This window comes from Chaetura pelagica, unplaced genomic scaffold (assembly GCF_000747805.2).
Source record: "Chaetura pelagica isolate M959 unplaced genomic scaffold, ChaPel_1.0 scaffold387, whole genome shotgun sequence".
Taxonomy (NCBI): domain Eukaryota; kingdom Metazoa; phylum Chordata; class Aves; order Apodiformes; family Apodidae; genus Chaetura; species Chaetura pelagica.
The window spans coordinates 328,001-350,504 of NW_009954101.1; the positions used below are offsets into that span (position 1 = coordinate 328,001).

Here is a 22,504-nt window from a genome sequence, read left to right on the forward strand (position 1 = left end):
AAGCTTAAAAACACCACTGATCTTGAAATAAAGTGTAATTGTGAATGAAGCTGCAAATCTGTCTACTTCTAAAACACATCTCTTCCCTAAGAAATTACCAAACCTAATTTTGTAACTTTTTTTGTAATTTATCAGGGAAAAGACTTCAGGTTTTTTTCTGAGGTTTGGTGCAAAACCACAAAAGTGTAGGGGCTTTTTTTATGCTACTTGGAATTAATCTTTAAAATTGTTTGATTTAGAGATTTACTTTTATCCTTGATCCATGGGAAATTGTGTGAGTATCCAAAATAATAGCAGAATTATGCTTTGAAGTATCAGGTTGCACAATATATTTATTTCAGAAAATTAATAAAATGTTCCTTGTCTTCAGAACTACAAAGGGATTAAAATATTATACATTACAAAATAACTCTGGATTTTTACTAGGTAATATGTGGAAGTGTGCTTTTTTAAAAGAACAAAAAAAAAATCCTTTATATAAAATGCAAATACAGACTCTGAAGCAGAGAATTATGAACAGGGGTCACATCCCCAAATCAGGGTTGCAAGGCAGAGGGGTTTAATATGAACCCCTTTTACTAATGTCCCCAATTGGCTTATGTAGTCCTTCAGTTTGAGTCCTGCCTGTCTGTCTGAGTCCTAGATGCTGAAGGCTCCCTGTTTATGGCATAACTCAGGTGTATTGATTCTGCTCTAAGCCTAGTCTGGGTAACTATGGTGGCTGGGCATTGCTAGGTCTCTCTTCCTTCATAGGAAGTTCATATTGGTTCTTACACATCTGTGAGCAGTTTGTTTAACCTTGTAGAACCTGTTGCTTAGATGTGTTTAGAAAGTGTTTGTTGCTAATTGGAGCTTTTGTCTGAAGCCCTTGAATAGAAAACATGTACTGAAAGAAAAATGAATGTGAAAATTTCCTCTAGCATTGATTAGAAAAGTGGTATAAATAACAAGTTTAAGCACAATTATGAGCAAAGAAAATACTGGAGAAATGAACATCTGTTTATGAGCTTTGTTCCCAAATGGTTTTAAATAAATTGCTAACATTAACTGAGTTACAGAAGGTATCTGTTCATGTATTGGTGAATCTAGATAACATATGTCCAGATGTTTGTATGACTTTTTAAATTTTAAAATTTTCTTTTGTTTGTGGTTTTTTTTTTGGTTTTTTTTTTAGGTCCACAATATATTGGCTGAAATGGTCATGGGTGGAATGGTTTTGGAGACCAATATGAATGAAATTGTCACTCAAATTGATGCTCAAAATAAACTGGAGAAATCTGAGGTAAGAGTGACACACTGTGTAGTTTCTGAATGAAAAAATGCTTGTAGGAAGTGTGTGCTATATAATTCTCTTTGTCCTTCAGTTGCAAACTATATAGAGCTGCTTGCTTATAATGCTAAGAACTGACAATGTGTTGTTAGGCTAGGATGTGGTACCCTTTCATCATAAGTAATGATTGCTTACAGTCACTGCTGATTAGTTTTGCTATTTGTATCTAATAGCATTGTGTGCCATTGCTATTGAGATACTTCTGCAGTTGTCTAGGTTTCTCTTGCAGAAAGTATTTTATTTACAGTTTATTTATTATACTGGACTAGTGACTATAACAAATAAAGAACCAAAGTGTGTATACAAAGACGACCTATTCCTCTATGCTATTATCTTTCTAGCATCTGAAATAAATAACCTATTTAGTGTCAGAATAATACTGCAATACAAAGTAATAAATTGGACTAAAATAGACTAGATAGGTTTAAAAGCCCAGCTTTAGACCCTATAAAGAAAATTTTAATTCTGCCATTTTAGGAATCTGAACATGTAGTTTTCAATAGACCAGATTTGCGTGGGAAAATGATATTCTGTGTATGCCCATAACAATCTGAGCAAGGGATACTCACAGAAGTTGTGGGAAACCCTTTTCAATTCAACAATTTCTGAATTTATGTTTAGGAAAAAAAACACTTAAGACTAATAAAGGATTTTAGAAATACTTTATCTATGGCACAGAATAATACAGCTCCATAAATACCTCATGAGCCAAATTACTACTAGTACATCTCAGTAGTTTCACAGAACAACAACACATCATCTAATTTTTGAAGCGTAATATTCAAACTTCTAAAAATTGGAGACGTCTAAAGTTGAAGTCGTTTGAGTAGATTAAAATATTGCAGGTGGCATAAATATGAACTAAATGACATTTTAGGAGAAGACTCAGAAAACTTCCTAGTTTTAACTTCAGTGCAACAAAGAGAAATGAATTCTTCAGCTTTTTTTGTGGTACAATGAGTACTGTTCTAATTCTGCAATCTCACACTGCGTTATCTCAAGTCTTTTAATACCTTTAATTGTCTGATTTGCACAACTTCCAAACTTTATTCAAGAACAGGACAACATTGTGGGAAAAACAGGAAAAAGCTAGGTATGATATGATACATTATACATTAATATGATATGATACATTATACAGAAGGGTTGTATTGTATATTATGAAGATGTCCAGTGTTCCTTTGAACATGTTTTGCAAACTGAGAATGAACCATTAATCATAAAAATAAATATTTGGGTTTAATCTCATAAATTTTTACTGTGTTTTAATAACTGATGTATACATGTTCTTTTCTATATTTGTTGAAAAGTCAACATAGTGTCCCAAAAGCTGAGCTTACTGAGCAACTATGTTCCACCATGTATTACGCATATAGCAGTTTTACCTAAAAATATTTAATTGGGGTATTTATTCTTAATTATGTAAATTCTGTTACCAAATCAACTGTAGACAAGTCTCTGACTAGTCATCTGAAACACTTCAATTCAGTACAGCCAGCACCAGTACTTGCTGTTTTCCATTATTCATTAATAAGTCATTATTTCTTTTAAGATGCTTTTAATATAAAAAAAGGTTGTAGAAGAAACCATGTAGAGCTCAGAACATATGCAAGGCAAGTAAGAAATTGTTCCTTTGCTTTCAGCAATGAGTTGCAGAAGGTAAAAAAGTACCAGTGATAAATTAAAACACTTGGTGACTGGGATGGAGTAGAACATTTCACAATCTGCTCACCACAAATGTTTTGTTTTGGTTTTGTTTTGGTTTCTTTTTCTGTTTCAGTGACTGTTTCTTTTAAAATATAACAGTTACTGCAATGCTGAGGTACTTCACAATACCTGGTAACTATTTCCTCAGATCATTAACCATTTGTTTCATGTATATCCACAGAAATTTCCTGATTGGTATATTTTCCTTTTGTCTTTTTGATCAAGATTGTAAATCTTTAAGCAGGTTTTTCCTGAACATGTATTTTCCAGATACAAGCAAATCCTGTTCATGTGAATAAAAATCAGTAATAAATTCATAATGTCTTTGAAGGCTGCTCACTAAGAAATCAAAACTAGTGCATCGTCTTAGTTTAATATTAAAAAAATACGTTGTTTTTAACATTTATAAATTATTATTGATATAGTCTGTAGTTCATAGGACTGCCACCTATGCCACAGCACTCCTGCTTTAGTCTGTTTCGCTTGCTAGGTCTCCATCATAATTCTTGCATCCATAAAATAGCTGCTTTAAGGTTAAATTGCCTTTTCTTTCATAGCTGAAATGTTGAAGCTAATAAACTTGTAATTGAGCTGCATTTTCAGAAAGACTTTAGTTTTTTTATTGTGTCCATCTGCCTTCTCCTCATATACAGAATTTAGCCATTTGACATAAGTTGTGTATTAGGTTTCTAAACAGTCTTTCAGTTAGGATTTAGTGAAGCAGATTAAATGTGTTAATTAAATTCACAAATACTTGAGCAAAGTTATCAACTTGAAGAATTTGTTAATGCTTTCAACAGAGATTAGTTATTTAAACCACCATGAGGGAGTCCCTAGCTTTTGATTTCTAATTCAGCTCTTGTATTGCTTGGGTGGGCAACAAAGGAAATTCTGTTTCTGACCTTAGAAATGTTGTTTTTCATGCATTTCCCTACCATTCAGTTTAGTGTTTATCTGTGAATGGATTAATGGTCAATCCTCCTAAAGCCAAAGGATCATTGTAATTAAGGGAGGGAATTTCTGGGAGAGGGGTGATTGGGAACCTTTGAAAGTATTGTAGGTAAATCTGGGACACCTCTTCTCTATTTGGAGTGTTCAACTGTGTGTGATTTAGACTTTTAAGTTGGACCTCATTTTTTTCGAACCTCCTGATCTTTTCTAGCTCTTTCCATTCTTCTCTCTTACAGACCTTTATCTTTCAGTCTCCCAGACAGGACAGGTAGACAAAGGTATTGCTGACTTTTAGAAAAAATGTACTTTTAACAAAAAGGGAAAGCAAAATGATGTCAAAGGCAATAAATTATGTAGGCCAGACTCAAAAATGTATGTGTAAATATACCCATACTAGTCCTTGTAGCCTACTTTTTGTGCTAGTTTCTTCTTGTAGTTCCCTCATCTTTTTATTGGCTCTAGTGTATTTTACTAGCTTTCCATTGACATCGTATTTTTTATTTTATTTATCTTCCTGCATTTTAGAACTTACCTTTTCTTTGTATTATTGTTTAAGAAACAAAGGAATACGAACTTGTATGAATATTAACAAAAAGCTGCAAAACTAATTGAATAAAAATTGAACATACATAAAATATGATATTATGGTGTAATAGAAATAGCTTCCTTATTGGGAGAATTTGGTATCTGCTAGTCTAAAGTAGGTAGTATAAACTCTTGCTTCACTATAAAGTATTTCCAAATGAAAACAAAGAACCTTTATCTGCTTGCAGAGAGAAGTTTCAGAACTAGTTTCAAGTGAAAAAACTTTAAAAAAAAAACCCAGAAAAACAACAACCAACAAAGCCCTACAAATTCAAATAATTTTATGTGTACAGAATAAAATTATCAGTACAATTTGTAAAGAGGATGTAGAAATTTCATAGCTGAGCTTTCAACCTGAAGCGTATCAAACAGAGGATGAGAAGGCCTCTCAGCACGTACTCAACTTCAGTTGTACATTTGCTGCCTTTGCAGTCTGAATCACTTGGTTTGGCTTTCAGGTGTCTTGTTAGCTGCAGTCATGGAACATCAGTAATAAAAATAACTACTGAAAAAGGAGGAGGCAAATGTATGTTTGAAGTTCAGTTTATGGTCATTGTCCTCCATCATTCGCTGTTTGAAACATTTAGTTCAGCTCAACAATTTGAATGTCAGTCGATGTCAATTGCAATACCTCAGAATTCATTTCCACTCATTTCAAGTATCTGTGTATTTAGGTATTTTAAATAGCTGAAATTTTAAGCTAGTGAAGTTTGTTTAATTTATGAATAGCTTTGCTATTTGCTTTTTACATGATATTCCTAGGATAAATTAATGTAATACATCTAAGATCTAACAAATATATTCTGTAATTGTATTTAGTAGCACTAAGTTGTAAAGCATTAGCTAAAAATACTTTGGAGTAGCATGTAAAAGTTTTACCTAAATTTGAAGTGTGCTACATGAAAAAGTTAAGCAAATTACCTTCCTTTGCCTAATATGTCAACACTTGTAGTAGATAATCTGTATTTCCTTGTAAGAATAAGGAGCTGGATTTCAGGGTTTTTTGGTTTGTTTTAGGTTTTTTGTTTTATTTTGTTTTAATTCATTAAAAGCTGCTTTTCTTTCCTCTGTTTAGCTCATACATGTTCTGTTTTTATTTTTGGGTCTGGCAATGAAAAACAAACAAACAAATAATGAATCATTCCCATCCATTACTCTCTTTGTGATTCAAGTGCTTAAAATTTCTAAGAGTATGTCTTAAGTCTTCTTATCTGTTTGGCCTCATTTTGATATACTTGCAGACTTCATTTTGTTTTTTCTCTAATTATGTTCATTTATTTAACTTCATAAGCAGAGGACATGATCATTCCTTTATATTATGTATTGCATCCTTTCATGATTTCATAACCCTGCTGCTTTGAAGTCATACTTGTTCTGGAAAGAAGCATTGATACGAAACACCAGCAGCAGAGAGGTCCTAGTACCTCCAAAATACCTGGAAAAGGGTGGCTTATTTTGCAAAGCATTAGCCTTCATTATTTTGTTTTCCAGTGGGCTGTGTATTTTATATGTTTATTTCATTGGTAGCTAGCTCTGCGTAGAGTTGTTTGGGATGGCGGTTTGAACATTCTAAAAAGATATTTGTAAATGCCTATAAACTATGTTTGTGATGTGCAGTGCTTTTTCCAAATGATTTCCCGAATTTAAAGGGTAAAACAGTGTTTCTGGGATCACTTTCTTACAAAGTTACCAGTGGCACATTATTAGAAAGGATGATTATAAGAATGAAGAAAATTGGTTATTATAGTGATAAATAATGACCTAAATAAGCTAACAGCAGCTGATAATTTCTCGACAGACTAGGACAAATAAAACAAAAGCTTGGTTTTCAAATGTGTCTGTTTCAATATTTAAAACAGCATTTTTGTTTTGTATCTGTTGAATTGCTCTTTCACTCTGAAAGTGTATGAACAAGTTTACTTGCATTTTTTCACAGTAACTGAACCTAAAATTTCAATGCACAGTGTTTCAACATTGAAGTACAACCCATAATCATAAATGATGTTGAGAATACAAAGCAGCTGTGGGAAAAATATGGTGTATTGGCTTATTGTAATACCAGCTCTATGCAATTCGTACTGTATTTCTGAAATTTCATTAGTATGTCTTAAGAAGTTTCATTTTCACTTGCTCAAGTCATTTGCGTGCTGTGATAGGCAATTCACCTTTCACTGCATGTTTAAAGCTTGCTGTGTGTTTTGTTTTGTTTTCCCCAAGTGAAACAGTTGTTTCTTTGCACCTCACCAACTTAACCTGCTGAATTATTTGATAAAAAAGGCAGTTGAAACTTGGCCAGTTCAGTGTTACAGTGATGGCTCTTTTTACCAGGTACCTCTATAAAACTGCTTGAACGCACAGTGGGCTGCAAATATTTCTTGTAGTACCTTTGTGTTTGCAAATACAGTTCACTTGCTGTAAAAGAAACAATAAAAAAATAGAAGGGCTGCATACTGGTTCACTGTTTGACATGCTAAAAAGGAACAGTTAAGGCACTTGGATATAATGGCATTTGCAGTAATGTATTATCCAGTTTGGGAATTTAAGTAATTTTCAGTCGTTTTATCCACATTAGACATTAATGAACTGCTCGGTCTCTCTTAGAAATACTCTATGACTATATTGTTTTTGACAGGGTTGGCATTAATTGTGATACATAGCGTTCTGCAATGCATATTATGAATACATTGAATTACAAACTCTCTTTAATATAAGACAATTACAGGAAAAGATAATAAAATAGTTTGAAAATCTCTACTGCAACATATCACAGTGAAATATGATTTCAATGGCAAAAAAAAAAAAAAAGAAAAAGGAGAGAAAAAAAAAAAGGAAGAGGTAATTTGAAATTCTTAGTATGTTTGTCAGGGATCTGCTGATCCTGACCCAGAATGGTCATCATGAAATGTGGCTGTTGGAAGTTGTGACTGTGTAGGGGGGTGGAAGGGCAATGGTCATGTAAACTGTGGTATTATAAATAATTCTCAATTGTGTCTCCATTGTATCCTATGCCTTTGGGGCGGGAGGCAGGGACTGTAAGTCTGTGTAAAGAGGATAGCTGCAGGTAGGTAAAAATAATGACCGGTTATACTAAAACTTTTCTTTGTCCATTAAGAGTGATTAACTTTCATTAAATTAGGGTAAGGAATCTCCATCCTGGTCACCTAGAAGGCATCTCTCTTTTGAATTGCCAGCCATGCCTGTTTGTGTGGACCATGTCCATCACTTACAATATTTTTCTGGTTTCCCATTGTTTCAGTTACAAATTGTATAATTCATTGCTTTTGTTACTACTTTATTAGTATTTTCATCTTCTCTATGGAAAACAGTTTACATTGCCCCACTTCTGGTTTTGCTTAAAGAATATTTCTCCAGTAACTGAACATAAAATTTAAAGGATAGAACCAAATAAAAAGGAATTGCGTTTGTTGTTTCATCTGATAAAACTTCACTGGTAGTTAGTTACCTCTCGATTTCAAATTAGTATTCCCCTGTTCTCAGATATAAAGGGACAGTGTTGAGCAGCTTCATATCTTCTGCAGTGTTTTTTAATAAATAGCAAGAAATGTCAGTCTCTAGTACTAGTCCTTTAAGGTACTGCAGAATCAGGGATGCAGATTCTGGATACTTGCATTTCTTAACACAGCTAGTGTTAGGTCCTCATTTTCCCCTTCATCAAGGTAGTGGAACTGAAACAGCCTCTGAAGTGAATGACCCAGTGGGCTTGATGATGTTAAGGGAAAAAAAGGAAAGAGGCTTTGACAATACTTTTTTTGCACCTTTTTAGTTTTACTTCGTGTGTACTTCTGAGAGCCGATAATTTGGATTATTACAGAATCATAGAATGGTTTGACTGGTTTTGGAAGGGACCTTAAAGATATGTAGTTCCAACATGTTAGGGCCAAAGTGAGAGCAAATTGTTTGGTTGCACTGGAGATTTAAGATGTCAGTAGCTTTTCTCTCTACCTCCTCTTGCCTTTCCCAACTTTCGCATCTCTCATATATGAGTGTTTGGCAGGAGGGATGTTGTAACAGATGATTCAAGGCCTTCTGGTCTCTGTTCCTAGTACTGGGAATTCTCCTGTGAGTAAAATCTAGGGATTTATAATGCTTTAGCCTTTCCACGTGATATAAAAGGGTGAATTCAAAATCAGAAGGTTTAATCTGTTATATTTTTACTATAGGCTATGTATTTAAAGGGAGAAGGAGAACAGTTGGCAAGATTTTAAGTGGAAATCTTATGTTAATTTCACCTTTAGTTTATTTCTTTTAAAAGAATACTAAAAGGGGGGAGATATATTTTTAAATAGCCTTAAAAAGTAGAATTGTTATCTGAGAAATAAATGGGGTGTCCGTCCCCTCATGTGCAGCAGTGCAGGTGGACACCATGGAAGTTGGGTACACTCTTCAGTCTAATTGTGGCCTTCAACTTAAATGAATTTCAGAGAAAATGCAGAACCTGGAAAGGCTATACTTAAAAGTAGTAGTCAGCTAGCAACACTATTTAATAATCAAATACGACACAAATTTTCCCAGAAGTTTTTATTTTTTTAAAATTTTTTTTCTGTATTTCTTGCACATAATTATTTTATCTGCAAATGCAACAGTTTCTTCAGTCTTTGACATTCTTATAATGAAAGACCTTCCATTGCTACATTGTCTTTTGTATAATCAGGTCTTGGCATGTTGCTTAGTTTCTTGTGAATTGCTCTTTTTTACTAGGCCTGAAAGATGCTACATTCTAAAACTCCAGTCGTTCTGAAAGTAACTTTGTAGTTTTTATGCTTTTTGAATAATTTTAATACCACTTTTAAAACATCAAAAGAAAAGGTGGGGGGTCTTTTTACAGGTTCACAGCATTTGGTTATGACATCTTTTTCTTCAAGTAAGAGTTCTGTTTTCAGCATCTTCCAGGCTTTACTTTTTTTTCAAGGAAGAAAAATGCTATTTTTACACTTCCGTGACAAGCCTAAAGTAAAACCACACAGCTAATTCTAAATACACATAGAAAATTTGAACTTCAAGGAGAAACATTTCCATTCTTAAAATTAATAGTACCTTTTCTATACAACATCAAATACAACTTAATTACTGGCCTTTTTCAGTAGACTTTAAAATAAGGTTTTGAAGAGCTGTTCTTCAGAAGCAATAAGAAAAGATCCTGTTCTTTGTCTTCAGGCCTCTGAGCTGTAAATCGTCTTTGTTGGCATTTCAGTAATATACCCTGTACCCTAGTATATAAACTTTTTATATACTATATTTTATCTAAAAGGCAGAATGGAACTTGCTGATGATCTGACCTCTGTATTTTAAAACTTGTATATTTACACAGAAAGGCTCTGACTTTAACATACAGTAGCAACAACATACAGTAGAGGACTTCAATTCAAAATTAGTACTTCAGTCATTAATTTGGCATAACCAGGTTATTATGTAATGCTCCAGTGTGCCTGCAGGTTACAGATAAGTTAGCATATAACTAGATTAATGAGGTAACAGATTACTCCATTTTGTCTGTAGAAATGATCTGTCTGCATGCTGTTAATCACCTTTAATGCAAGGTGTTTATCCTTTTCATTTAGACTAAGCCACCACACACACATGTAGTTCAACTGATATGCAGTCACTTGTCTCTTGGAGGTCACACATTCTGAACCTGTAACCAGTGTTACTCAACTGTGAACCATGTGAACTTTTAGAATAGGTAAAGGACAAAGGCAGCATATTGAGCTTTAAATACCTCCAGATTGTCTGTTCCATAACCTACACATTACACATGCTTGGATAAGCCTCCTGTTCCTTACTGCATACTTTCCCATCAAGTTGGCATTACATGTTTTACCATATAAAAAGGAACGTGTGAACTGTTTTCTCTTTCTGGTTTAATATTTCCAAATAACCCATTTCATTCCAAACACAATTACCATCTGGTCTTTCTAATTGTGTAACCATGGAAATACTTGAAAAGTTAGTTGTCTGTGTATATTGCTAGTGAATCTTATTGTGACCAACTTTGCCTGACTTGCATTTTTCCTCACTTTATACACAGGCTGGTTTAGCAGGAGCTCCAGCCCGGGCTGTTTCAGCTGTAAAGAATATGAATCTGCCAGAGATCCCAAGAAATATTAATATTGGTGACATCAGTATAAAAGTGCCAAACCTGCCCTCTTTTAAATAACATGGCTACTCCAGGTAAAACCAAGGAAGAAATGTAATAGAGATTTACTGCATTATCGTTTACTAAATAAACAACGTGTCTAACTTCTACTATTTGGATAAAACTCAAGGTACTGTAAAGACATAATTTGAAAAATCAGTGTGTGGAGTTGGATGTTGCATTTGTCTTATTTGTGAAACTAAAGGAAATGGGTAGTTTCCCTGTGATTTCTAAATTACATTCCTATGCCCTTATAAGGCATACATCACTGTGTCTCAGCTGCTGCAGTATTTTGGGAAAGTATTTAAGATGTTCTTTACTTTGTATAACCTATAATGCTGAGTTTTTTGTATTTTCATTAAGGTCTATAATTAGTGCATTCTTTAACTACTTCTGCTGTTTGTCATGATTATTTAAGACTGAAGTGCAAATGTTGCATGAAAACATTAAATTCTTGATTTGTTTAAGTAAAATCGACAAACTGGAGTTCTAAATACCTGTTTGTCTGAAATCTACTCTTTGCAATAAATCAAGTAATTTCCTATTCATGGAGCCAGTTGACTACATATAAATACTATTGTAGCAAGCATTGATGTTGTAGTTTAATCTCTGGAGATTTTACATGGGGATATTTTATTAAGCAGACTGGCTCTTTACATTCTTCACAAAAGCTGTTCATTATTATTCTGAAGGAAAAACTGCCTTTACTGAAGATCTGATGACTTTGTTTACATATAGATGTTGAGAAGATGCTTACACAATCTGATAGACTTTCCCTGATGCTCTGACTTTGTTTAGAGAAAAAGGGCCCCTGCTGTTGCTCTGTGTGTTGTGAGAAGTACAGACTGGGCTGAGGAGATTGGGCAATTCAAAACTGTAAATGTGAGTGTATCCAGTAACATTATAAAGAAAGGCATGCTGGAAAGATAAATGATACTTCAGAAGCCTGATGACGTTTGTTTACTTAGAGAATTAGATTTGTGAGATGTAATATTGTCAAGACCTCAGAAAATCTAAGTGCTATCACCTCTGTGTAAGTTGCTCAACTCTTCCATGACTTAAAAAAAATAAAGGGCGGTAGTGATTGGTTTTTATAATCATGCTCTTAAGCTCTGTGTAATGTACAAGTCTGTTTAAATGAATAATAAAAACATCATTGGGATATTTAAGAATTGCTGTAAAGTTGTGGGTTTTTTCTCCAAAAAAGTCTGCAGTTAATACTGTGTATAAAAAGACAATAATACTGTTTCAGGGACAGCACATTTCAGGACTAGTCAGAGAGGTCCTGTGTTACTTCAGAAATCTGGATTTGATGTAAACCAAGCATTCTTTTCCTTTGAGTTGAATGTCAAGACATAACCCATAGGATAAACTTGGAATCACATCTGATTCTCTCTTTGATCCATTTTACCTGTCATTGTTGCCTTTGAGAGCATTTGAAAGAGAAAAAAGAGAGTGAGAAATTACTTTTGAAGCAGAAGATCTGGTACAATCCAAAGAATTTTAATGTGTGTCTTAAGGAGGTGAAAAAAGAAACTATCTGTATTGTTCATATTACATTTAATAAGGAGGAAGTAATAGTCTTTTATAAATGCTTTTGAAAATAGAATTTGCATCCCATACCCCTTGATAAGAATATGTATTCTTCCAAATGAACTTGTTTAGTTTGAGGCTTCTTGAAATTTCATGTGAGATTTAAGCAGAAAACTGCGCCTTTCCCATTTCCACTGAAGAAACTGAGACAATGAAACATGCAGCATTTTTTTCTCTATGAAGCAGAGTATTCTTCAGTATTCCCAAGTTAGACAGCCTAGCTAGTACAAACCTGGAGCTTTTATAATTTCAACTTTTGCCAGCTTTTGTTTTCCTGTTTAATTCATAGACCATGTGACATCCAAAGTAAAGATGTTGAAAATTTTCCACATTGTTTCCCCTGTGAGGATTTAGTATTGCTGCCAGAGAATGAATAGGAAATGTTGAAACATTTGGTACTCTGACCTATAGAGACTTCTGGCTAGTTGTGAAAGGAGCCCACAAGTTCCAAGTCCTCTATTTTTGGTCTTAGTTTTTTCTCTGATTCATTTTCAGACTTGTAAGCTTATGTGGTTAAAACATTTTCCATTCCTTGCAGATAAATCTTTCCTGGGCTTATTTGGATCAAACATTTTGCCAAATCCTTCAAGAAAATGCATCTGAGATACATCTTGACACGAAGCTATTGCAGATTAATTTCTCACTTATCTGTCAATAGCCAGGCTTTCATTCACCTTAGTGAACCTTACCTCTTAATAACTGTATAACAATTTTAAAATCTTTGTGTTTGTTTTTTTTATTTTTGTTTGTGTTGTGGTTTTGGGTTTTTTTTAGCTTTGTTTTTTGCACTACTGCTTACACTACCTTTCTCTTTTCCTGACAACATGGCTTTTGCCAGAAAGAACTCCTCTGGACAGCTTTTCCATAGACACCAGGCTTTTCAAGAAGCTTCTCTTTTTGTGACTGGCCCACAAATATTTAATGTAACTAACAACTGGAGCTTCCTTACACAGAAAATCCCTGGATGGAAAGAACTTATTTCTCAGATTTTTCAATAAAATCACACTCCTTTCTTTCAAGGAGAGATTCTTTCTTACAGAAAGCCTTAATGGTAGTATTTATTTTTCTTAAATTAAGACAGCTGTGGGCTAAATGATAATGTGGGCTTTCCTCGGGGTAGCTGAACCTGGTTGTTTGCCACTGTTTTTCCAAAGGAGTGTCATTAGTTTGCCGGGGGAGATCCCTTTCTCCTACCATGTCATTTGACATCTTACTAAAGTAAAACGAGAGGAAGATGGGATACTTGGTTGACAGAATTGGTGGAAATTGTGTTCTTACCCTTGACCTTTGTGGTGGGTTGACCCTGGCTGGATGCCAGGTGTCCACTGAAGCTGCTCTGTCACTCCCCTCCTCAGCTGGACAGGGGAGAGAAAACAATGAAAGGCTCATGGGTTGACAGGGAAGTCACTCGCCCATTATTGTCACAGGTAAAACAGACTCGGGGAAATTAGTTTAATTTATTACCTATCAAATTAGAGTAGGGAATGGAAAATAAAAACATCTTAAAATACATTCCCCTCACCCCTCCCTTCTCCTTGGACTCAGATTCCCTCTCAGTTTCTCTCCCACCACCCCTGCAGTGGCACAGGAGGACAGGGAAGGTTCCTCACACCTTGACTGTGTTGCTCCTTCCTCCTCAGGGGGAGGACTCCTCACACTCTTCCCTTGCTCCAGCATGGGATCCCTTTCATGGGAGACAGTTCTCCCAAATTTCTCTTGACATAAATCCTTCTCACAGACTGCAGTTCTTCACAAACTGCTCCAGCATGGGTCCCTCATGGGGTCACAGGCCCTGCTAGGAACCTGTTCCAGGATGGGCTTCTCTCTCTACCAGGGCACAGGTCCTACCAGGAGCCTGCACATGATTCCCACCGGGTCTGGCCTTTGAGTGGCTCCTTCACCACCAGCTGCTGGGGAATGTCTCTGCACTGGGGCCTGGAACACCTCTTCCCTGTCCTGACCTTGTTCTCTGCATAGTTTTTTTCTCACATACTCTCATTCTTCTGGCTGCTTTTCTGCAGCTGGTTTTCTTCTCTCTTCTTAAATATGGTGTACCAGGGGTGCTACCACCATTGCTGGTGGGTTTGGCCTTGGCCAGTGTAAGGTCCATCTGGGAGCCAGCTGGCATTGGCTCTGTCATACATAGGGGAATCTTCCAGCAGCAATAATTAATAAACATTAATAATATGGATTATTAATTAAGCCTTCAGGATGACTTAACTAATCTATTTTTTCTGCGTTTCTCTACAACCTTCTGCTGTCAGGAAGTCTTTGTATTACAGGTGGTTACTTCTTGCCGTATTCCACAGGATGCATGTTTCCACATTTGTTTGTATTCTGGGGATGCAGGCTGATGTGCCCTCAGGCAGCTTGAGGCTTGGGTGTAGTGGCTGTTCAGATTGCTTGTCTCCAAACTGGCTCCTTTCATGAATTATGTCTTTCAAACTCAGGTATTGTGAAACTGAGTAAGGGGGAGAAGATGATGTCTGATTAGCCTGTGAGGGCAACTGCTAGTTCTGGCAAGTAATTTTTTTGTCTTTGAGAAGAAAAAATTATAGGTTATAGACTTCCTCTCAAGTGTTCAGGGGAAAGGTGCTGGAAGCATTTTCCTTTCAGAACCCAAAGACTTTCTCTGAAGGTCTGCATGGAGCAGACAGATGATTTTCTTCCTTCTTGCAAGACGAAACCTTCTAAACAAACTGAGAAAGGGCAGAAAGGTTAAAAGTTCCAGAGTGTGTGCTCATTCCCAGCTGCCTCCATCAACTTGAAACAGAGCAGCTAGGGGTAGTGAGTACACAATAAATCTTTTGTGTCTCTTTAGCTAGAAGAGAAGTATCTCATGTTAGAATGAGGTGAGAATGCTGTCTGCAGTATTGACACTACAGGTACTGTGCCAATGCACTCCCCTCTCCTCCCTCAATAGTGGAGCACTATTTTGAAGATATTTTGGGAAGAGGGAATATTTTACAACACTGGAAGTGTATACAAAACTTCCTACTCTTAAAAAGATGTTCCTGGTCCAATTTATTCCACTTGACAGCAGTGGGTGGAAAAAAGTGGCACTTGTTGCAAGGCAGAAACTGGTTCAAGCCAGAAACTCAAATTAGTGCTGCCTTCATGTGAGCACCTTTGACATTTTCTTTCTAGTAGCACATTCCAATAAATACTAAAATTAGTCCTGAGTTTAACTCAGCATAGGCTGACAGCCAAATGGGAACTTCTTAATGTTCTAAGGGTTGCCTCATAAAGCTTCTTGATGCTGAATTATATGGGGCAGAAAACACTGAACAAACTGGAAATTAAAATGCCTGTTTATAAAGAAAAACAGTCTAAGTCTTGCACAAAATACATTTCTCAACTTCTGCACAGAGGAGTCATAATTTTACTAGGAGCAAGTAAAGCAGCCAAATACTTCAAAAACTGACTAAAGGTGAACATTTAATTTCACACACGCACAAAAAAAGAATCCTTTTTATTTCATAGAATCAAATAATGGTTTGGTTTGGAAGGGTCTATCTAAAGATCTTCTAGTTTCAACCCCCCTGCCATGTGCAGGGGCACCTCCTGCTAGACCAGGTTGATCTTTAATGAGCAGATTTCTTACTTTAATTATAATCATATCAAATTGAAAATCTCTTTTCCTCAATTTAAGGAAATAATCTGTCCTTGCAGTTTTTGGTGTTCAATATTTATGCCAAAATGCTTGGTGAGCTCAGGTAACATTATTATCTCCACTCCATGAGTGGAAATGCAAAGGTAGTTGTGCTGCAGTGTCAGCTTAGCAGCCAGATGTCTCACCTGCAGAAGTTTTGGCCCTGTGGTGCAGTATGAGTTGCGGTGGTGTGGTCTGACTGGGAGGAATACAAGGCCAAGGCATCTCGTCTTTGGGCAGACTGAATATACCTGAGGCTGGAGTGCTAGACGCATGACCCATCATCCATCCCATAAGGCAGGGTGACAGGCACACTTTGCCATATTCACTGCTTTGCTGCCCAGTTTGACTCTTCTGAAACTCAGCACTAGGCACAGGGTCCAAGTGTCCCTTCCTGGACTGGCTCTATTGTGTGGCTGGCCAACAGGACTGCACCAGTAGTGGACCACATCCCCTTCCAGATTCTCTATGAACAGGACTACAAATGTGCCACCAGAACTGGAGCTAAAAGCAGGCCTGTAGTGATGACTGAGCTGCTTGGATGGAGGAGTGTATGCTCTCCCTTTCTTTTGGCTTTCCAATCCATGGACCTTCTGGTACAATTTCTGCACTGTAAGTTTCTGTAGGTTCCTGTGGGACCCAAGTCAAATCACATAGCTTCAAAAGTTTGCAAGATATCTGCATGATCAGTACTCTCTGTGTGTGCATCTGAGAAACTTTTGCGTTTGGTTTAGCCATGGTTAGTGGCACCCACATCTTTTTCACCAAATGCCCATTCCAAGATGTTGTGCACTCGTGCAATATGTGATTGCATGGGCAGTTTATAGAATATGTTTCTATATAGAAATACATTAGTATAGGCACCTGCATCCCGGCTCAGGTTTCTCCTGCTCACTTGAAAACAAAGACAGATAAATACTGGTAATGGACAAGCTCTTATATAGACCTGCATGCTGGAGTTATGGTGCAGTCAAAAGAGGAAGACAAGTGAATAGGAGAGCCTCTTGCCAGAGCCTAGCAACAGGTGAGTCTGCAGTATAAGACTGGTTGTCTGAGGAAGCTGCATAATGAATTGCAGCTCTCCAGCAAGAGGTGCTAGAGCTGGGATGATCTTCAGGAAAAAAAACCACAAAAACAACAAAACCAACAAGAGCACATAGAAACAGCCAGAGTGTTCTACAATTTAGGGTCGCCCAAGAAATCTGTAGGAAGGTAAGAAATAGTGCTCATCCTTTTCCTCCTGGCATCAGCACAGCAGATTCCCGAAGTTTAAAAGTCTCACCCCATTAAATGAGCCCTTGGAAATTTCAATTAGGAATCTGTTACGCCCACTTGAGTACTTTAATGCCAATATAGTGTCTTTTCAGTTTAAGTTAGACTGCAGTTTATTAAAATGCTAATATCGAAGTAGCGTGGGTTAGCAAAGCAACAGAAATTACAGCTCTCCCAGTTGTGTCCTCTCTCAGCTTCTTCTGCACCTCCAGGCTGGTCAGTGGCAGGTGGCATCAGAAAAGGTTTTGATGGTGTGTAAGCCCTGCTCAGCAACGGCTGTCACAAAGGTAAACATAGCACCATATGACCTATTGTGAAGGAAATTAACTCTATCCCAGCCAAGAGTAAGACAGGTAGTAGGACAAGGGAAGACAAGGTGGTGGGGTAGTAGTAATGCAATAGGGCTTCATACATCATACATGAAGTAAATATTTTAAATTCATGCTTTCATAGACTCACAGATTCACCAAGGCTGGAAAAGACCTTTAAGATCATCAGGTCCAGCCTATGACCAACACCACCATATTGGCTAGACCATGGCACTAAGTGCCACATCCAGCCTTTCCTTGAACACTTCCAGGGTGGTGCCTCCACCACTTCCCTGGGAAGTCCATTCCAATGTCTAATGATCCTCTCTGTGAGGAAATGCTTCCTAATATTCAACCTAAACCTCCCCTGGAGCAGTTTGAGGCTATGGCCTCTTGTCTAGTCACTAGTTGCCTGGGAGAAGAGTCCAGGCCCCACCTGACTACAACCTCCCTTCAGGTAGTTGTAGAGAGTGGTATGGTGCCTGACTCTCCTCCAGGCTAAACAACCCCAGCTCCCACAGCCTCTCCTCATAAAGTCTTCTCTTCTAGTCCTTTCACCAGCCTTGTTGCTCTCCTCTGGACCTGCTCCAGCACCTCAATATCCTTCTTGAAGTGAAGGGCCCAGAACTGCACACAGGGCTCAAGGTGCAGCCTCACCAGGGCTGAGTACAGGGGCAGAATCACATCCCTACTCCTGCTGGCCACACTATTTCTGATACAAGCCAGGAGGCCATTGGCTTTCCAGGCCACCTGGACACTCTGCTGGCTCATGTCCAACCAGCTGTCAACCAGTACTCCCAGGTCCCTCTCTGCAGGGCTGCTCTCCAGCCACTCTTCCCCAGCCTGTAGCTCTGCCTGGGGTTATTGTGGCCAAAGTGCAGGACCCTGCACTTGGTCTTGTTGAATTTCATGCCATTGGCCTTGGCCCATTGACCCAGCCTGTCCAGGTCCTCCTGCAGCTTCTTCCTACCTGCTGGCAGATCGACACTCTCCTCCAGTTTGGTGTCACCTGCAAACTTGCTGAGGGTGGACTCAAGCCCCACATCCAGGTCAATAAAGATGTTGAACAGGACTGTGCCCAGCACTGATCCCTGGGGGACACCACTGGTCACCAGATGCCAGCTGGATGCAGCTCCACTCACCATCACTCTCTGGACCTGGTCATCCAACCAGTTGTTAACCCAGCAGAGGGTGCACTTGTCCAAGCTGTGGATTGCTGGCTGCTCCAGGAGGATGCTGTGGGAGACTTTGTCAGAGGCCTTGCTGAGGCTGAGGCAGCCACATCCACAGCCTTCCCTTCATCCATTAGGATGGTCACCCAGTTATAGAAGGAGATGAGATTGGTTAGGAAGGACCTTCCTTTCCTAAACCCATGTAGGCTGGACCTGATCCCCTGGTTGTCTTCTGCGTGTCACTTGATGGCACTCAGGATGACCTGTTCCATAACCTTGCCAAGCCCTGAGGTCAGGCTGAAAGGCCTGTAGTTCCCTGGATCCTCCTTCCAGCCCTTCCTGTGGATGGACTTCACACTGGCAAATCTCCAGTCATCTGGGACCTCCCCAGTCAGCCAGGACTGGTGATAAATGATGGAGAGCAGCCTAGTCAGCTCTTCTGCCAGCTCCCTCAGCACCCTAGGATGAATCCCATCTGGACCCATGGACTTGTTGAGATCTAAGTGGCACAGCAGGCCCCTAACTCCTTCTTTCTGGATTACAGGAGGGAGATTCTGCTTCTCCATCCCTGTCTCCCAGCTCAGGAGCCCAGTTTTCCTGAGGGTAGTGATTCTTTTTGTTAAAGACTGAGGCAAACAAGGTGTTAAGCACCTCAGCCTTTTCCTTGTCCTAGTGTATTTATAAAAACACTTTTTATTGTCCTTAACAGAGATGGCCAGATGAAGTTCTAGCTGAGTTTCGCATCTCTAATTATCTTTCTACATGACAATATCCTTAAATGCTTCCTGATTCACCTGTCCCTTTTTCCAAAGTTGATACATTCGTTTTTTATTTCTAGTTCTTGTAATAGTTCCCTGCTCATCCAGGTCGGTCTTCTTCCCAGCCAGCTCCTTTTGAACCAGCATCCTGAAGAGATGTAGGTATGTAGGTATGATGAAGGGCTTCCTGCTCAATGTCATGTATGTTTCCCAGGAGGGAAATATTCAGGGATGGGCTTGGGTTAAAAGAAATTAATCGTTTTCAGAGCAGATTAAAAATTATGCTGCCCAAAGTAAAAGGCAGAGGAAGAACGGATAAGGAAGCTTGTAAAAGAAGAAGGAACTAGACAGGTTATTTTATCATCTAGGGCAGAAGTGTGACAGCGTTGTGAAAGAATTTATTAGGTTAGCTGATATATATAGAAAAAGGGACAAGCCTTTGGAAAAAACAGATATTTTTGAGGTAAAGACAAAGGCAGCAGGCTTTAAACAACTTCTAAAATACGCAGTGGGGTTTTCTGACAGTTGCTGGTTGGGCTAATTTTACTTTTCTGATTAATGTATATTTAAAGCTAACATAAGGGATGAGGAAGCAGTAACAGACACAAGAAGGAAGCAAATAGATTTGAATATGAGAAAAGATAAAACTTGCAGTTTTGTAGTAAATGCTACATAGTATTTAAAGTGTTTGCAACCATAAAATATTATTAAACCATGTTTTTGCACTTCCTGACATAAAAAGGCAGTAGGACTGCTGGTGGGGTGAATATTCAAGGTGCTTAGGGATAACAGATGGGTTCCCTAGCTTCCCCTTTTCCCTAGCCCTCTCTTAGCAGAACTATCTATTAAGTAAATGACAGGCTAAAAGGAGAGGATTAAATTCCTTCAGTGTGTTTGTTAATTTTAGTGCCAAGAGTCTGACATTAGCAAGTTAGATGACATTTTAATAATATTTCTCTCCTGTCCAACAAAAGGATGAACAATATTCCAAAGTCACTAAGTGTGCCTGAAATAGAGTTTTTTAAGTTTTAAGATACTGTTTAGATTTCTAAGAACTGGAATAGAAAAGCATATATGCAACACAACACACTCGAGCCATACCAGGAGTGAAAATAACAAGTTTAATACTTTGGAGGTGTATTTAGCAATTCAGCTGTTACGAGTTCCTGACCATCTCTAACTGTAAAGGCAAATAACATCCACTCACTGATACATGCTGTGGCAATCATACCTGTTCTTGAGGAATTTCAGCTGCCTCTCCTTGTTGCTCCCACTGGCTTTCCTCATCACATTTAGCAATGAAATTCCAAATAGTTCAGACATATTGAAGTTGGTCCATTTGAGAGGGCTAGAATTACTAATGGAGATGAGAATGGTTATAAGTGAGTTTTCACAGTGGAAGCATGTGCTTCTTCCTAGCTTGATCCTGCAGATTGTATCTCTGTTAGCTGGAGATGGCACTATGAGCACCAAGCCTGGATGCACTAGATGAGCTATGCAATTGCCCTTCTTTCCCTTCTCTTTCCAGTTGGGGTGGCAACTGCATGCAGTCTCATGAGGCTGAGAGCTCTATGAGTGCTGAGGACGTGCTGCTATGGGTTCAGGCTGCAGACCCACCTCATGGTGATGGGAAAGGCAGAGGCTTATCTGGGCAGCAGTGGGGAGGCTGTATGCTGGATGTTTCAAGTGAAGACAAGCAATAAAGAGAGACTGTCCATCACCAGAAAATGTGCTGCCAATGGCTTTTAGTCTTATTTAGTCTTTTTATTACATGTAAATGTGCCAAAGGTTTGGGAGTTTCAGTGACCAAGCAAAGAGTTTGTTTAGCACACAGAGTTTCAGCACAGGACCAGTGCAAATACATTATAACATGATACTACATTGTCCCCAAGTTGATTATGACACCTGATGTTTCCTTTGTGTGACTGGAGTGTTTTCAGATCTACTAATGTAGTAGTACAGTTGTTAAGCTGACCATACACAGCACTCATTGCTTGGCACAACCAACAAAGAGGCTGTCTTACTTCCTTGTGCAGCACTTATACAGTGACAGTATAAATGTGCCTGTGTAAAGGATACTAAGGATTGTGACCTAAATGTCCTGGCTAGGATGAATGCTCCTTAGTCATATAGCTGTGCTTGGGGAAAGGAAAGGGACAAGCACATGGTTTTGAAGAGGCTGACAGACTTCAGACACACAAAAGTATCCTATTAATTCACACTCTATTGTGACTCACTGATTTAATTAGAAACACATTGTCTTTATTTGTATCCCTAAAACTAATGAGTTTTACTCCTCCTTTAGGAATATTGAGATCCATCTTGTATTTCAGTGCATCGTAAACAGAGGCCAGCATTTTCATGCTCAACATCATTGTTTGTTTAGAAATGTCATAATTCCCTACCACATAGTAATTCCCAAATGCAACCACTCATAAATCAATATAGAGCAGCTTGTTTATCTTGGGAGAGAGGCATCAATTCAGGAGGTTGGGAATTTTGCAACATTTTGGAAAATGGTGAGTAGTTGCAACCACAGTTGTTAATGAGTGAATCAGAGCTGACAGGAATTTTTGCTGAGGGTGTTTACTGCACACAATTTCTGCTTAAAAATAAATGAACTCCCAAAGCAGCACCTGTGCATGGATTGATTATGGCCTGCAGTCAAATAGTAGTTTCAATAACAAAATTTTATTCTACCCTGAGTTGCTCATTCTCTCTTTTTTTGCAGGAAACCTTGAAGGATCAAGATTTTATCCCTGAATGGAAGAGGAACAATTTTCAAACCTCAAAAAGTTTCCAGACATTCCTCCTAAACGTTTCTGAAATGTAATTGTCTTAAGATACCATATTTTAAAATCATAGAATCATAGAATCATAGAATCTTAGGGGCTGGAAGGGACCTCGAGAGATCATCTAGTCCAACCCCCCTGCCAGAGCAGGGTCACCTAGAGTACATCACACAGGAACTCATCCAGGTGGGTTTTGAATGTCTCCAGTGAGGGAGACTCCACAACCTCCC

At 38.1% G+C, this 22,504-nt stretch overlaps 1 protein-coding gene across 1 annotated transcript in view; it reads left to right on the forward strand.

Annotated features, from left to right (window-relative positions):
* AP3S1 (adaptor-related protein complex 3, sigma 1 subunit) overlaps positions 1 to 11,255 on the forward strand; it is a 30,189-nt gene extending 18,934 nt beyond the window's left edge. Inside the window, exons 6-7 of the mRNA XM_010002358.1 lie at positions 1,175 to 1,282; positions 10,620 to 11,255. Coding sequence (XP_010000660.1) covers positions 1,175 to 1,282; positions 10,620 to 10,748 — 237 coding nt within the window. The 3' untranslated portion in view covers positions 10,749 to 11,255. The remainder of the gene's footprint in view (positions 1 to 1,174; positions 1,283 to 10,619) is intronic.
* The last annotated feature ends 11,249 nt before the right edge of the window (positions 11,256 to 22,504 follow it).